Consider the following 18938-nt stretch of genomic DNA (forward strand, 5'->3'; position numbering starts at 1 on the left):
AGAAATGCATGAAATGGTGGCCAATTTAGTCAATACGCAGAGAAAATTGAAAATTGTTCAAATTTGCTGGGTTCAAGAAATTCCTATGGCTTGGTTCACACTGCGTCCTGGCAGTCCGTTAGACGGACTACGTTACACCGTGGCTTAAACGCGGTGTAACGTAGTCCGTTAAGGCCGCCATTGATTGCAATGTCGGATGCATCGCTAGGGATGTGCCATCATTGAGTGACGGACCCTGAGACGCGGGCTGCAGCATTTCCAGGTCCATCACTGCTAGCGCCGATACAGCTAGCAGATGCTCTATCTTGCGTTAACAGCAGCCCGTTAGCGTATGTGCTGAATGAACTGCTGCTAACACAATGTGAACCCAGCCTAAGAGTTCAACAAAAATTTGATTTGCGCAAAATTAATTTGCTATACCTTAATGCAAAACTCTTATTTTCCTTGGATATTAGGAACCTGTGATGAGAAACGTTTCCAGATGTCCTGTTGGCATGAGAAAGGAAATTGCCTCTGTGATTGAGGAAGGGTGTGGTGGAATTATATACCACTAGCACCGTAATATTTGGTCCATTTTGGTATTAGCAATGTAGTTTCTCATCTTACATGTACGCCATTGATGGACATTCATAAATAGAAAGTCTAAATACTAATTCATTCTACAATCCCTTGACGATTTCCTTTCAGATCAATTTTTCCCCACTGAAAAGTATTTAGCGAAAACCACCTAGAAAGCTAAAAATACTTTTCTTACTAAATGCAACATCGCACTGTAAATGCATTTAAGAATTTAAAAAGGAAGAACTCAACAGCAGAACTTTCAACCACAGATTGTGACATCAAGGAAATTACTGGTGTTTACTAAAAGCAATGCTAAGTAGGAGGAATGAAAGACAGTCGATGATGATCATGGAAACTCGATGTCTCCTGCTGCTGGTCCTCGCCATCCAAGGTATGTTTTATGACTGGCTTGTCCTCTCTTTTTTGTTGCATTTCCTAATATTTAGGTGCTTTAAGGCAGCTCACTGGCATCTCCTGTGTAAATGTTCTATTTCATCAGACTGAATTTTGAGAATGGAAAAGATGTAAATAAATGTTGATCTGAGACCTTTCGGAACTTTCCATCGGTGTAGCTCAGGAACCTATCTAGAGAAAACTTGAGAAATATTGGATTTTGATTGTGTTTTGTAGAATGTTTTGGATAGTATTGCATATTGAGTTGTATATTCTTTTTTCCAAAAATTCATATACAGAAAAAAATGTTAATTGGCTTTTTGGCTTCTTTCACATCCCATCACGATACCTGAAGATCTGTGGGTCAATGTTGTTAGCGTCCTTCTGTTCTTGACTATTGGCACTAATTGATGTTTTCACATCATCCACAGAACTATGTGTATTGTGGCTTCCCATAGTCTCCACAAATTTACAAAAAAATGAGAAGCTCAATCCACAGAAGCCAGAAAATAAAGTTTTTTTTTTATGTAAGTGGGAGTCAGAGCGATGGTGTGAAGATTTGTTGGGTCCAAACTTTTAAAACTAAAAATCAAAGCTTCGATTCATCATTTGTGGCAATTTGTCACTTTCCTTTAATTTATGCCTTGTGTTAGTTGTTGCCATTTTTGGTGCCAAATTTCTCAACATGGCATATGCAATTCATGAATTTGGTGCCTTCCTGTCTTGAACAATTTTTTTCTGCTTCTTTTTTCAAATGTTGCATGTTGGCGTCAAAAGTAGCAAAATTGCTCCAAAGTGCGGGCGTATTCGAGAATGTACCAGGAGGGGGAAATGGAGTGATGTTGTGCCAAATTATAAAATATTTTAGAAAGTCACAATAGATGAATCAAGCTCAAATATCTGGAATTGAATAAAAAAAAAAAAAAAATAATAATAATAATATTAATAATAATAATAATGAATTAGGTGCAAGCAAACAAATTGCGCACAAAAAAAATGGCCAAATGCAATGAACAAGACTTTCATCAGGGAATGCCATCAGGTAATAAAACTTGACATTCTTTACATTCTAATAGGTAATATATTAAATATCAAAAACTCTGAACACACTTTGTGTCGAGAGTGATCCAATTTTCTCACATGAGTTTGAGTCGAGTGTTATTACCATAGTTGATCCTATTCACTCGCAAGAGAGAATCATCGCTAATGTAACTGTAGACTTAGAGCAATTATATTAACATTTTTGGAAAAAATGACATTCCACTTTTTAAACTAAAGCCAAGCGTGGATTCAGAAATGATGTGACACATGGTTAGGGGTCGAGTACCCACTTCTGCACAGGGGGAATCTCGGGCCGTTTCTGCTGCAGTCTCCCATTCTTCTCCTGCCACAGTGGAACCTGCTCAGCACAGACGTCAGTCCTTGCGTCTGGCTTAGTCTCACTCTGTGCTTAGGCTTGCTGTTGCTTTTCCAGCTTTTGCCTTTAAAACCAGTGTTGGGCAGCAGCGAGCGGACGCTTTTGGGACTAACTCCTGCTTTTTCCCTTCTGAGCATGCCCAGGGTGAGATATCCTGTTGGAGATCGAGGGTCACATGCTCAGATGCTGCAGCGGTTCCCATTTGTCCTCCTGGAAGGTCCTGAAGGTGCAAACTTCTGTGGCAGCTTCCCATTGGTCTTTTATTGGAAGGTCCTGAATGTGCTGCAGCTATATAAGCTTCGCATGACCGCACGGCCATGCGCTAGTGTAAATTTGTATACGTGTGTTGGTTGTGAGTGCAAGTCGTTCATTAAATACCCCTACCCTATTGTATGACTGTTCGCGCAAGGAGTATGGCTGCTACCTAGCGCTCGACTAGCCACTCAACGTGTTACACACGAATCAGCGTCTATTGCTGTGACCGCCAGTGCAACTCCACACACCAGTAGTGCACTTCCTAACCCTCGTCTGGGTGCTTGGTGGTGTCAGCCAACACGGCACAGTTCGCACATCGGTGCTCTAAACTTATTCCTATTGTTACTTAACACACCCAGTTGCGGTGTTGAGCGCTATTAGTCTAAACGGACTTCTACCCCGAGTCTTGGGACTGAGTTCGGTGACTCTTAGCTCACGCTCTTTAGTGCGGTATTGCGGTCCTGTGACTTAACAGGGTTCGCTTCCACCGTCATATAGCGCTGCCATTTACTAGCAGCAGGTTTTCACCTGCATGGTGGACCCCGGACTGCGAACGCACCTATTAATATTTCATCTTATACTTGGTGCATTCCGCAAGTCCTAACAGAACACTAGCGCCAGGGTCTGGCTAGTAAATGGCGGACGATCAGCGTTTACAGCGGTACATCCAGCAGCTGGAGGAAAGGTTGACGGTTCTAGAGCGTTCAACCTCAGCTGTGGTGTCACTGCTGTCGCTGTTCAGGCTGCAAGTGTAGCCACAGCCAGTTTGTTCGCTGCCACCCCTGCTCCGACTTTATCCCGTCTCCCGCTTCCTGACAAGTTTGCTGGTGACAGTAAACAATGTTGCGGATTCGTGAGCCAGTGCTCCATACACCTTGAGCTCCTGGCATCATGTTTCCCTACAGAATGGACGAAAGTGGGATTTATTCTATCTCTCTTGTCGGACAGGGCGTTGGAGTGGGCAATGCCACTTTGGCAGGGTGATGATCATGTGGTACAGAGTGCTCCTCTTTTTCTGGACGCTCTGAAGCAGGTCTTTTTAGGACCTCGTGTTACCCATGATACCGCACTCCAGTTGTTGACAATTACTTAGGGCTCGTCCGTGGTCAGTCAGTTTGCCTCTAGCTTCAGAGTTAGAGTGGCCAGACAAAGTTCTAATTCCGGTGTTCTGGAAGGGACTGGCAGACCACGTGAAGGATGCATTGGCCACCAGGGAGATACCCGCCACACTGGAGGAGCTTATTTCTGTATCTACCCGCACTGACCTCCATTTTCATGAGCGAAGGATGGAGTGGATCCAGTGTAGGCAGAGGTTTCGGCTGGCTCCCACCTTCGCCAGACCTCTTGAGTCTCCTGTTTTGGCGTTCGACTCCCATGAGGCCACGGAGGTTTCTCGAGCGGGACCTAAGTCTCAGGCCGCTCGAGTACCGGTAGTTTGCAAAAATTGTCACCAACTAGGACATTACGCAATAAATGTCTATGGCAATCGGGAAACGATCTCGTCTAGTGACCATTGGGGGAGGTTCACTAGACACAGCTACATTTTCCTCCAAACTGTCCTTTAAAGGGACAATCCTGTTAAGCTCTTCCACTCTAACTGTCGAGCTTTGTGTGGATTCAGGAGCAGAGGGAAATTTTATGTCCTCTGCTTTTGCTTTGCGCCACGCTATACCATTAGTTATGCTCGCCAAACCTGTAACAGTTAGAGTTTTGAATGGGACGACACTTCCACTGCAAATCACACACCAGACTGTTCTATTCTCGTTGTCCATGTCCCCTTCCCACCAGGAGATTATTTCCCTTCTTGTCCTTCCCGAGGGAATGGATGAGATTTTTGTTATGACCTGGTGGTCAGGACAATAATGGGCCTGGTGGTTAAGAGCACACGGAATACCTGATAGTTACTGATAATAAAGGACGATCTCTGGGACGTGGGAACTCTGCTGACCGCAATCCCTAAACCTATCAACCACACTAGAAATAGCCGTGGATTGCGCCTAACGCTCCCTATGCAACTCGGCACAGCCTAAGAAACTAGCTAGCCCTGTAGATAGAAAAATAAAGCCTACCTTGCCTCAGAGAAATTCCCCAAAGGAAAAGGCAGCCCCCCACATATAATGACTGTGAGTAAAGATGAAAATACAAACACAGAGATGAAATAGATTAAGCAAAGTGAGGCCCGACTTACTGAACAGACCGAGGATAGGAAAGGTTACTTTGCGGTCAGCACAAAAACCTACAAAAGACCACGCAGAGGGAGCAAAAAGACCCTCCGCACCGACTCACGGTGCGGAGGCGCTCCCTCTGCGTCCCAGAGCTTCCAGCAAGCAAGACAACAAATTAAATAGCAAGCTGGACAGAAAAATAGCAAACCAAAGAAATACAAGCTGGAACTTAGCTTCTGATGGGAAGACAGGTCACAAGAACGATCCAGGAGTGAACTAGACCAATACTGGAACATTGACAGGTGGCATGGAGCAAAGATCTAAGTGGAGTTAAATAGAGCAGCAGCTAACGAATTAACCTCGTCACCTGTGAAAGGAAGTTCAGAAACACCCACCAGAGGAAGTCCATGGACAGAACCAGCCAAAGTACCATTCATGACCACAGGAGGGAGCCCGACAACAGAATTCACAACAGTACCCCCCCTTGAGGAGGGGTCAGCGAACCCTCACCAGAGCCCCCAGGCCGACCAGGATGAGCCAAATGAAAGGCACGAACCAGATCGGCAGCATGAACATCAGAGGCAAAAACCCAGGAATTATCTTCCTGACCATAACCCTTCCAATTGACCAGGTACTGGAGTTTCCGTCTCGAAACACGAGAATCCAAAATCTTCTCCACCACATACTCCAACTCCCCCTCAACTAACATCGGGGCAGGAGGATCAACGGATGGAACCACAGGCGCCACGTATCTCCGCAATAGCGACCTATGGAACACATTATAGCTGGCAAAAGAAGCAGGAAGGGCCAAACGAAATAACACAGGATTGATAACCTCAGAAATCTTATACGGACCAATGAAACGAGGCTTAAACTTAGGAGAGGAAACCTTCATAGGAACATAACGAGACGACAACCAAACCAAATCCCCAACACGAAGTCGGGGACCCACACAGTGCCGGCGGTTAGCGAAACGTTGAGCCTTCTCCTGGGACAATGTCAAATTGTCCACCACATGAGTCCAAATCCGCTGCAACCTATCCACCACAGTATCTACACCAGGACAGTCTGAAGACTCAACCTGCCCTGAAGAGAAACGAGGATGGAAACCAGAATTGCAGAAAAAGGGCGAAACCAAAGTAGCCGAGCTGGCCCGATTATTAAGGGCGAACTCAGCCAACGGCAAAAAGGACACCCAATCATCCTGATCAGCAGAAACAAAGCATCTCAGATATGTTTCTAAAGTTTGATTAGTTCGTTCGGTTTGGCCATTTGTCTGAGGATGGAAAGCCGAGGAAAAAGACAAATCAATGCCCATCCTAGCACAAAAGGATCGCCAAAACCTTGAAACAAACTGGGAACCTCTGTCAGAAACGATGTTCTCCGGGATACCATGTTAACGAACCACATGCTGGAAAAACAACGCACCAAATCAGAGGAGGAAGGCAATTTAGACAAAGGTACCAAATGGACCATCTTAGAAAAGCGATCACAAACCACCCAAATGACCGACATCTTTTGAGAGACGGGGAGATCCGAAATAAAATCCATAGAAATATGCATCCAGGGCCTCTTCGGGACCGGCAAGGGCAAAAGCAACCCACTGGCACGAGAACAGCAGGGCTTAGCCCGAGCACAAGTCCCACAGGACTGCACAAAAGAACGCACATCCCGCGACAAAGATGGCCACCAGAAGGATCTAGCCACCAAATCTCTGGTACCAAAGATTCCAGGATGCCCAGCCAACACTGAACAATGAATCTCAGAGATAACTCTACTAGTCCATCTATCAGGGACAAACAGTTTCTCCGCTGGGCAACGGTCAGGTCTATCAGCCTTAAATTTTTGCAGCACCCGCCGCAAATCAGGGGAGATGGCAGACAAAATTACCCCCTCTTTGAGAATACCCGCCGGCTCAGGAACACCCGGAGAGTCAGGCACAAAACTCCTTGACAGGGCATCAGCCTTCACATTCTTAGAGCCCGGAAGGTACGAAACCACAAAATCAAAACGGGAGAAAAATAATGACCATCGAGCCTGTCTCGGATTCAACCGTTTGGCAGACTCAAGATAAGTCAAATTCTTGTGATCTGTCAAGACCACCACGCGATGCTTGGCTCCTTCCAGCCAATGACGCCACTCCTCGATTGCCCACTTCATGGCCAACAATTCACGATTACCAACATCATAGTTACGCTCAGCAGGCGAAAACTTTCTAGAAAAGAAAGCACATGGCTTCATCACCGAGCCATCAGAACTTCTTTGCAACAAAACAGCCCCTGCTCCAATCTCAGAAGCATCAACCTCAACCTGAAACGGAAGCGAAACATCTGGCTGGCACAACACAGGGGCAGAAGAAAAACGATGCTTCAACTCCTGAAAAGCCTCTACAGCCGCAGAAGACCAATTGACCACATCAGCACCCTTCTTGGTCAAATCAGTCAACGGTTTAGCAACAGTAGAAAAATTAGCGATGAAGCGCCGATAAAAATTGGCAAAGCCCAGGAACTTTTGCAGGCTCTTCACAGATGTCGGCTGAGTCCAATCGTAAATGGCCTGAACTTTAACAGGGTCCATCTCGATAGTAGAAGGGGCAAAAATGAACCCCAAAAAAGAAACCTTCTGAACTCCAAAGAGACACTTTGACCCCTTCACAAACAAGGAATTCGCACGAAGGACCTGGAACACCATTCTGACCTGCTTCACATGAGACTCCCAATCATCCGAAAAGACCAAAATATCATCCAAATACACAATCAGGAATTTATCCAGGTACTCTCAGAAGATGTCATGCATAAAGGACTGAAATACTGATGGAGTATTGGAAAGCCCGAATGGCATAACCAGGTACTCAAAATGGCCCTCGGGCGTATTAAATGCTGTTTTCCATTCATCGCCTTGTTTAATACGCACAAGATTATACGCCCCTCGAAGATCTATCTTGGTGAACCAACTAGCCACTTTAATACGAGCAAACAAATCAGACAGCAACGGCAAAGGATACTGAAATTTGACTGTAATTTTATTAAGAAGGCGGTAATCAATACAAGGTCTCAAAGAACCATCCTTCTTGGCCACAAAAAAGAACCCTGCTCCTAACGGTGATGACGACGGGCGAATATGGCCTTTCTCCAAGGATTCCTTTATATAACTCCGCATAGCGGCGTGTTCTGGCACAGATAAATTGAACAATCGGCCCTTAGGAAACTTACTACCAGGAATCAAATTAATTGCACAATCGCAATCCCTATGAGGAGGTAGGGCACTGGCTTTGGGCTCATCAAATACATCCCGATAATCCGACAAAAACTCTGGAACTTCAGAAGGAGTGGAAGACGAAATAGACAAAAATGGAACATCACCATGTACCCCCTGGCAACCCCAGCTGGACACAGACATAGATTTCCAGTCCAATACTGGATTATGAACCTGTAGCCATGGCAACCCCAAAACGACCACATCATGCAGATTATGCAACACCAGAAAGCGGATATCCTCCTGATGTGCAGGAGCCATGCACATGGTCAATTGGGTCCAATACTGAGGCTTATTCTTGGCCAAAGGCGTAGCATCAATTCCTCTCAATGGAATAGGATACTGCAAGGGCTCCAAGAAAAAACCACAGCGCCTGGCAAACTCCAAGTCCATCAAATTCAGGGCAGCGCCTGAATCCACAAATGCCATAACAGAATAGGATGACAAAGAGCAAATCAGAGTAACAGACAATAGAAATTTAGACTGTACCGTACCAATGGTGGCAGACCTAGCGAACCGCTTAGTGCGCTTATGACAATCGGAGATAGCATGAGTGGAATCACCACAGTAAAAACATAGCCCATTCCGACATCTGTGTTCTTGCCGTTCAGCTCTGGTCAAAGTCCTATCACATTGCATAGGCTCAGGCCCATGCTCAGATAGTACCGCCAAATGGTGCACAGCTTTACGCTCACGCAAGCGTCGATCGATCTGAATGGCCAAGGACATAGACTTATTCAGACCAGCAGGCATGGGAAACCCCACCATGACATCCTTAAGGGCTTCAGAGAGACCCTTTCTGAAGATTGCTGCCAGGGCACATTCATTCCACTGAGTGAGCACAGACCACTTTCTAAACTTCTGACAATATATCTCCGCTTCATCCTGACCCTGACACAGAGCCAGCAAGATTTTCTCTGCCTGATCCACTGAATTAGGTTCGTCATAAAGCAATCCAAGCGCCAGGAAAAACGCATCAACATCACGCAATGCCGGATCTCCTGGCGCAAGGGAAAATGCCCAGTCTTGAGGGTCACCACGTAACAAAGAAATAATGATCTTTACTTGTTGAACAGGGTCACCTGAGGAGCGAGGTTTCAAGGCAAGAAACAATTTACAATTATTTTTGAAATTCAAGAACTTAGATCTATCACCAAAAAACAAATCAGGAATAGGAATCCTAGGCTCTGACATCGGATTCTGAACCACAAAATCTTGAATGTTTTGTATCCTTGTAGTGAGATTATCCATCCAAGAGGACAGACCTTGAATGTCCATGTTTACACCAGTGTCCTGAACCACCCAGAGGTAAAGGGGAAAATTGAGACAAAACACACTGCAAAGAAAAAAAAATGGTCTCAGAACTTCTCTTATCCCTCTATTGAGATGCATTAGTACTTTGGGCCACCTGTACTGTTATGACCTGGTGGTCAGGACAATAATGGACCTGGTGGTAAAGAGCACACGGAATGACCTGATAGTTACTGATAATAAAGGACGATCTCTGGGATGTGGGAACTCTGCTGACCGCAATCCCTAAACCTATCAACCACACTAGAAATAGCCGTGGATTGCGCCTAACGCTCCCTATGCAACTCGGCACAGCCTAAGAAACTAGCTAGCCCTGTAGATAGAAAAATAAAGCCTACCTTGCCTCAGAGAAATTCCCCAAAGGAAAAGGCAGCCCCCCACATATAATGACTGTGAGTAAAGATGAAAATACAAACACAGAGATGAAATAGATTAAGCAAAGTGAGGCCCGATTTACTGAACAACCGAGGATAGGAAAGGTTACTTTGCGGTCAGCACAAAAACCTACAAAAAGACCACGCAGAGGGCGCAAAAAGACCCTCCGCACCGACTCACGGTGCGGAGGCGCTCCCTCTGCGTCCCAGAGCTTCCAGCAAGCAAGACAACAAATTAAATAGCAAGCTGGACAGAAAAATAGCAAACCAAAGAAATACAAGCTGGAACTTAGCTTCTGATGGGAAGACAGGTCACAAGAACGATCCAGGAGTGAACTAGACCAATACTGGAACATTGACAGGTGGCATGGAGCAAAGATCTAAGTGGAGTTAAATAGAGCAGCAGCTAACGAATTAACCTCGTCACCTGTGAAAGGAAGTTCAGAAACACCCACCAGAGGAAGTCCATGGACAGAACCAGCCAAAGTACCATTCATGACCACAGGAGGGAGCCCGACAACAGAATTCACAACAGTACCCCCCCTTGAGGAGGGGTCAGCGAACCCTCACCAGAGCCCCCAGGCCGACCAGGATGAGCCAAATGAAAGGCACGAACCAGATCGGCAGCATGAACATCAGAGGCAAAAACCCAGGAATTATCTTCCTGACCATAACCCTTCCAATTGACCAGGTACTGGAGTTTCCGTCTCGAAACACGAGAATCCAAAATCTTCTCCACCACATACTCCAACTCCCCCTCAACTAACATCGGGGCAGGAGGATCAACGGATGGAACCACAGGCGCCACGTATCTCCGCAATAGCGACCTATGGAACACATTATAGCTGGCAAAAGAAGCAGGAAGGGCCAAACGAAATAACACAGGATTGATAACCTCAGAAATCTTATACGGACCAATGAAACGAGGCTTAAACTTAGGAGAGGAAACCTTCATAGGAACATAACGAGACGACAACCAAACCAAATCCCCAACACGAAGTCGGGGACCCACACAGTGCCGGCGGTTAGCGAAACGTTGAGCCTTCTCCTGGGACAATGTCAAATTGTCCACCACATGAGTCCAAATCCGCTGCAACCTATCCACCACAGTATCTACACCAGGACAGTCTGAAGACTCAACCTGCCCTGAAGAGAAACGAGGATGGAAACCAGAATTGCAGAAAAAGGGCGAAACCAAAGTAGCCGAGCTGGCCCGATTATTAAGGGCGAACTCAGCCAACGGCAAAAAGGACACCCAATCATCCTGATCAGCAGAAACAAAGCATCTCAGATATGTTTCTAAAGTTTGATTAGTTCGTTCGGTTTGGCCATTTGTCTGAGGATGGAAAGCCGAGGAAAAAGACAAATCAATGCCCATCCTAGCACAAAAGGATCGCCAAAACCTTGAAACAAACTGGGAACCTCTGTCAGAAACGATGTTCTCCGGGATACCATGTTAACGAACCACATGCTGGAAAAACAACGCACCAAATCAGAGGAGGAAGGCAATTTAGACAAAGGTACCAAATGGACCATCTTAGAAAAGCGATCACAAACCACCCAAATGACCGACATCTTTTGAGAGACGGGGAGATCCGAAATAAAATCCATAGAAATATGCATCCAGGGCCTCTTCGGGACCGGCAAGGGCAAAAGCAACCCACTGGCACGAGAACAGCAGGGCTTAGCCCGAGCACAAGTCCCACAGGACTGCACAAAAGAACGCACATCCCGCGACAAAGATGGCCACCAGAAGGATCTAGCCACCAAATCTCTGGTACCAAAGATTCCAGGATGCCCAGCCAACACTGAACAATGAATCTCAGAGATAACTCTACTAGTCCATCTATCAGGGACAAACAGTTTCTCCGCTGGGCAACGGTCAGGTCTATCAGCCTTAAATTTTTGCAGCACCCGCCGCAAATCAGGGGAGATGGCAGACAAAATTACCCCCTCTTTGAGAATACCCGCCGGCTCAGGAACACCCGGAGAGTCAGGCACAAAACTCCTTGACAGGGCATCAGCCTTCACATTCTTAGAGCCCGGAAGGTACGAAACCACAAAATCAAAACGGGAGAAAAATAATGACCATCGAGCCTGTCTTGGATTCAACCGTTTGGCAGACTCAAGATAAGTCAAATTCTTGTGATCTGTCAAGACCACCACGCGATGCTTGGCTCCTTCCAGCCAATGACGCCACTCCTCGATTGCCCACTTCATGGCCAACAATTCACGATTACCAACATCATAGTTACGCTCAGCAGGCGAAAACTTTCTAGAAAAGAAAGCACATGGCTTCATCACCGAGCCATCAGAACTTCTTTGCAACAAAACAGCCCCTGCTACAATCTCAGAAGCATCAACCACAACCTGAAACGGAAGCGAAACATCTGGATGGCACAACACAGGCGCAGAAGAAAAACGATGCTTCAACTCCTGAAAAGCCTCTACAGCCGCAGAAGACCAATTGACCACTTCAGCACCCTTCTTGGTCAAATCAGTCAACGGTTTAGCAACAGTAGAAAAATTAGCGATGAAGCGCCGATAAAAATTGGCAAAGCCCAGGAACTTTTGCAGGCTCTTCACAGATGTCGGCTGAGTCCAATCGTAAATGGCCTGGACTTTAACAGGGTCCATCTCGATAGTAGAAGGGGAAAAAATGAACCCCAAAAAAGAAACCTTCTGAACTCCAAAGAGACACTTTGACCCCTTCACAAACAAGGAATTCGCACGAAGGACCTGGAACACCATTCTGACCTGCTTCACATGAGACTCCCAATCATCCGAAAAGACCAAAATATCATCCAAATACACAATCAGGAATTTATCCAGGTACTCTCAGAAGATGTCATGCATAAAGGACTGAAATACTGATGGAGTATTGGAAAGCCCGAATGGCATAACCAGGTACTCAAAATGGCCCTCGGGCGTATTAAATGCTGTTTTCCATTCATCGCCTTGTTTAATACGCACAAGATTATACGCCCCTCGAAGATCTATCTTGGTGAACCAACTAGCCACTTTAATACGAGCAAACAAATCAGACAGCAACGGCAAAGGATACTGAAATTTGACTGTAATTTTATTAAGAAGGCGGTAATCAATACAAGGTCTCAAAGAACCATCCTTCTTGGCCACAAAAAAGAACCCTGCTCCTAACGGTGATGACGACGGGCGAATATGGCCTTTCTCCAAGGATTCCTTTATATAACTCCGCATAGCGGCGTGTTCTGGCACAGATAAATTGAACAATCGGCCCTTAGGAAACTTACTACCAGGAATCAAATTAATTGCACAATCGCAATCCCTATGAGGAGGTAGGGCACTGGCTTTGGGCTCATCAAATACATCCCGATAATCCGACAAAAACTCTGGAACTTCAGAAGGAGTGGAAGACGAAATAGACAAAAATGGAACATCACCATGTACCCCCTGGCAACCCCAGCTGGACACAGACATAGATTTCCAGTCCAATACTGGATTATGAACCTGTAGCCATGGCAACCCCAAAACGACCACATCATGCAGATTATGCAACACCAGAAAGCGGATATCCTCCTGATGTGCAGGAGCCATGCACATGGTCAATTGGGTCCAATACTGAGGCTTATTCTTGGCCAAAGGCGTAGCATCAATTCCTCTCAATGGAATAGGATACTGCAAGGGCTCCAAGAAAAAACCACAGCGCCTGTCAAACTCCAAGTCCATCAAATTCAGGGCAGCGCCTGAATCCACAAATGCCATAACAGAATAGGATGACAAAGAGCAAATCAGAGTAACAGACAATAGAAATTTAGACTGTACCGTACCAATGGTGGCAGACCTAGCGAACCGCTTAGTGCGCTTATGACAATCGGAGATAGCATGAGTGGAATCACCACAGTAAAAACATAGCCCATTCCGACATCTGTGTTCTTGCCGTTCAGCTCTGGTCAAAGTCCTATCACATTGCATAGGCTCAGGCCCATGCTCAGATAGTACCGCCAAATGGTGCACAGCTTTACGCTCACGCAAGCGTCGATCGATCTGAATGGCCAAGGACATAGACTCATTCAGACCAGCAGGCATGGGAAACCCCACCATGACATCCTTAAGGGCTTCAGAGAGACCCTTTCTGAAGATTGCTGCCAGGGCACATTCATTCCACTGAGTGAGCACAGACCACTTTCTAAACTTCTGACAATATATCTCCGCTTCATCCTGACCCTGACACAGAGCCAGCAAGATTTTCTCTGCCTGATCCACTGAATTAGGTTCGTCATAAAGCAATCCAAGCGCCAGGAAAAACGCATCAACATCACGCAATGCCGGATCTCCTGGCGCAAGGGAAAATGCCCAGTCTTGAGGGTCACCACGTAACAAAGAAATAATGATCTTTACTTGTTGAACAGGGTCACCTGAGGAGCGAGGTTTCAAGGCAAGAAACAATTTACAATTATTTTTGAAATTCAAGAACTTAGATCTATCACCAAAAAACAAATCAGGAATAGGAATCCTAGGCTCTGACATCGGATTCTGAACCACAAAATCTTGAATGTTTTGTATCCTTGTAGTGAGATTATCCATCCAAGAGGACAGACCTTGAATGTCCATGTTTACACCAGTGTCCTGAACCACCCAGAGGTAAAGGGGAAAATTGAGACAAAACACACTGCAAAGAAAAAAAAATGGTCTCAGAACTTCTCTTATCCCTCTATTGAGATGCATTAGTACTTTGGGCCACCTGTACTGTTATGACCTGGTGGTCAGGACAATAATGGACCTGGTGGTAAAGAGCACACAGAATGACCTGATAGTTACTGATAATAAAGGACGATCTCTGGGATGTGGGAACTCTGCTGACCGCAATCCCTAAACCTATCAACCACACTAGAAATAGCCGTGGATTGCGCCTAACGCTCCCTATGCAACTCGGCACAGCCTAAGAAACTAGCTAGCCCTGTAGATAGAAAAATAAAGCCTACCTTGCCTCAGAGAAATTCCCCAAAGGAAAAGGCAGCCCCCCACATATAATGACTGTGAGTAAAGATGAAAATACAAACACAGAGATGAAATAGATTAAGCAAAGTGAGGCCCGATTTACTGAACAGACCGAGGATAGGAAAGGTTACTTTGCGGTCAGCACAAAAACCTACAAAAAGACCACGCAGAGGGCGCAAAAAGACCCTCCGCACCGACTCACGGTGCGGAGGCGCTCCCTCTGCGTCCCAGAGCTTCCAGCAAGCAAGACAACAAATTAAATAGCAAGCTGGACAGAAAAATAGCAAACCAAAGAAATACAAGCTGGAACTTAGCTTCTGATGGGAAGACAGGTCACAAGAACGATCCAGGAGTGAACTAGACCAATACTGGAACATTGACAGGTGGCATGGAGCAAAGATCTAAGTGGAGTTAAATAGAGCAGCAGCTAACGAATTAACCTCGTCACCTGTAGAAGGAAACTCAGAAACACCCACCAGAGGAAGTCCATGGACAGAACCAGCCGAAGTACCATTCATGACCACAGGAGGGAGCCCGACAACAGAATTCACAACAGATTTTACTGGGAATACCCTGGCTCCATTTCCACTCCCCACATATTGAGTGGTCCTCAGGGAGAATATTGGGTTGGAGTAAGTCTTGTATGGGCAGGTGTGTGAGTGAATGTGTACAGGTCTCTACTACTGAGGTACCCACAGACCTTTCATCTCTTCCCAAGTGCTATTGGTGCTATGCAGACGTATTCTCTAAAAAGGCAGCAGAGACTCTACCGCCTCATCGTCCCTACGACTGTCCTATTGACCTCTTGCCTGAAGCTGAACCTCCTCGAGGAAGGGTATATCCCCTTTCTCTCCCTGAGACGAAGGCTATGTCTCAATAGATCCAGGAGAATTTGGCAAGAGGGTTCATTAGGAAGTCAGTGTCTCCTGCAGGGGCGGGATTTTTCTTCGTGCAGAAGAAGAACGGGGAATTACGTCCTTGCATCGATTACAGGGGTCTTAATGCCATCACCATTAAAAATAAGTACCCATTGCCCCTGATTTCTGAGCTCTTTAACTAGATCTGCGGGGTGCCTACAACCTGATTCGCATCCGTGAGGGGGACGAATGGAAAACGGCTTTTAATACTAGGGATGGGCACTATGAGTATCTGGTGATGCCCTTTGGGCTCTGTAATGCCCCAGCCGTTTTCCAGGACTTTGTCAACGATATCTTCCGGGATATGCTTTCCACCTCGGTCGTAGTCTATCTGGATGATATTCTCATCTTCTCTCTAGATATTGACTCCCACCGGAGAGATATAGGCAGAGTCTTCGAACTCTTACGGGCGAATTCCCTTTATGCAAAGTTGGAGAAGTGTGTGTTTGAGCAGGAGTCTTTACCTTTCCTGGGCTATACCATCTCCGCCCAGGGAATGGCTATGGATCCTGCCAAACTACAGGCTGTGATGGACTGGCATGAACCCCATTTTCTTAAAGCGGTGCAGCGCTTTATTGGGTTCATAAATTACTATCGCCAGTTCATTCCCCACTTCTCCACTTTGGTAGCTCCCTTGGTATCCCTCACCAAGAAGGGGGCGAATCCCAAATTGTGGTCGGAAGAGGTCTCCAAGGCCTTCACTTATATAAAGTCTCATTTTGCTAGAGCTCCCATCTTACATCGTCCCGATGTGGATAAGCCATTCCTAATGGAGGTGGATGTCTCATCCGTTGGTGCTGGAGCAGTCCTCTATCAAAAGAATGCTCAAGGTCGGAAGCATCAATGCTTCTTTTTCTCAAAGACCTTCACACCAGCGGAGAGAAATTACTCCATCAGGGATAGGGAGTTGCTAGCAATGAAGTTGGCCTTTTCGGAGTGGAGACATCTTTTGGAAGGTGCTCGGTTTCCCTTCCAAGTCTTCACGGACCACAAAAATTTGGTCTATTTGCGTACAGCCCAGCGGCTGAATTCTCATCAGGCCAGATAGTCCTTGTTCTTCTCCCGGTTCCACTTTACTCTACATTATCTCGCCGGGGAGAAGAACATTCGTGCTGACGCTCTCTCTCGCTCCCTTGTGTCAACTGAGGGGGAAGAGCCTCGGCTTATTGTCCCTTTGGAGAGTCTGAGATTGCCTTGCGCAGGCGTGTACTTCAGAGGACACAGCATGAACTTCAACCCAATATTGCGGCCAGCATGCAGCCAGCGAGTAAGGAAAGGGTGAATCAAACACCCAAAAACCCCGCCCATATGACCGCAAACCTATCCCGCCAAATTCAGGTGACAGGATCCCTTTAACATATTTCCCAGCAAAATCTATTTTGGTTTCATTTTCATGTGTTTTTTGGTGCACCCATAAAAATGGAGTGAAACTCTGACTACATTGCTTACAGCTGTGACCTAGGAGTCAGGAATGCTTCCAGCGGCGATCCCCATGATGTCCCTGTGTCATTTGAGCAGAGTTTCCATCATTTTCAGACGTTTTTAGACCTTAAAATGACCCCCGGGGGGATCGCGGTAAAAATACTCGGGTCTCCCATAGACTTACATTGGCCTCGTTGTTCTGGCCTAGTACCCGAGTATTCCAATCTGCTTGACCAGAGCAACGAGCACCCGAACATTTTAGTGCTCATCCATCATTACAAAAGATGCAAAAAACAAGTGTCAGATCTAAATCAATGGAAATAAAGTCCCCAGTGTATAGTCACTATTATCATTGCTACTGAAAACGGAACTTTAGAACTAAATTCAAAGGAATTGTGTTGGTTCACAAAAATATCCTTGTCTAGTATTAGAAAAATACAGTGTAAAAAGTCAGTACATGCTAGGATAATTCAAATTTCTTTTTTCTCATACAGAAGGAAGCAGTGATAAGAAAAAAGGACAATATTGCACAGCGCAGCGAGGCACCATCATTGTAGCAGTGGGGGGGTCAGTGACTATTCCATGTACCTTCACGTATCCACAGCAGAAGGACAGAAGTGTACAGGTGTACTGGAGACGAGGTGGAAACGACCGGTGTGGAGCTCGTGATTTAATATACAATCACACAGAAAATTGGACACATCCAAACTACACAGAAAGAATCTCACTCGTGGGAAATCCCAAAGAAGAGCAAACAGCGACCATTACAATCAGGAATCTCCGGAAGTCGGATCGTCCAATGTTCTGCTGTAGAATTCATTTATATGAAGGGTCCAAAATCATACAACAATGGCAGAATCGTCATGGAACATTCATACAGTTTACAGGTAAAATAATGACAGAGAAGTATATTTAAAATAATCATCATCACCCTTCAGAGAGAGGAGATGTATCGCTCCTCATATCTGTATCACCCTGCAGGGGGAGGAGACTCATAGCTCCTCCTATCTGTATCACCCTGCAGGGGGAGGAGACTCATAGCTCATATCTGTATCACCCTACAGGGGGAGGAGACTCCTAGCTCCTCCTATCTGTATCACTCTGCAGGGGGAGGAGACTCATAGCTCCTCCTATCTGTATCACCCTGCAGGGGGAGGAGACTCATAGCTCATATCTGTATCACCCTACAGGGGGAGGAGACTCATAGCTCCTCTCATCTGTATTGCCCTTCAGGGGAGGATACTAATAGCCCCTCCTACCTGTATCACCCTGCAGAGCAAGAAGACTCATAGCTCCTCCTATCTGTATCACCCTGCAGGGGAGGAGACTCATAGCTCCTCTTACCTGTCACACTGCAAGGAGACAACACTCATAGCTCCTCCTCACTGCATGAAACTGCAGGAAGACAAGACTCATAGCTCCTCCTATCTGTATCACTCTGCAGGGGGAGGAGACTCATAGCTCCTCCTATCTGTATCACCCTGCAGGGGGAGGAGACTCATAGCTCATATCTATATCACCCTACAGGGGGAGGAGACTCCTAGCTCCTCCTATCTGTATCACCCTGCAGGGGAGGAGACTCATAGCTCCTCTTACCTGTCACACTGCAAGGAGACAACACTCATAGCTCCTCCTCACTGCATGAAACTGCAGGAAGACAAGACTCATAGCTCCTCCTATCTGTATCACTCTGCAGGGGGAGGAGACTCATAGCTCCTCCTATCTGTATCACCCTGCAGGGGGAGGAGACTCATAGCTCATATCTGTATCACCCTACAGGGGGAGGAGACTCCTAGCTCCTCCTATCTGTATCACCCTGCAGGGGAGGAGACTCATAGCTCCTCTTACCTGTCACACTGCAAGGAGACAACACTCATAGCTCCTCCTC

General features: G+C 46.2%; 1 protein-coding gene across 1 annotated transcript in view; it reads left to right on the forward strand.

Moving 5' to 3' along the window:
- The first annotated feature begins 870 nt into the window (after positions 1–870).
- LOC138666376 (uncharacterized) overlaps positions 871–18938 on the forward strand; it is a 34284-nt gene continuing 16216 nt past the window's right edge. The window contains exons 1-2 of the mRNA XM_069754603.1: positions 871–952; positions 17545–17937. Of these exons, the coding sequence (XP_069610704.1) occupies positions 871–952; positions 17545–17937 (475 nt within the window). The remainder of the gene's footprint in view (positions 953–17544; positions 17938–18938) is intronic.

The sequence above is a fragment of the Ranitomeya imitator genome, chromosome 2 (assembly GCF_032444005.1).
Source record: "Ranitomeya imitator isolate aRanImi1 chromosome 2, aRanImi1.pri, whole genome shotgun sequence".
NCBI classification, from domain to species: domain Eukaryota; kingdom Metazoa; phylum Chordata; class Amphibia; order Anura; family Dendrobatidae; genus Ranitomeya; species Ranitomeya imitator.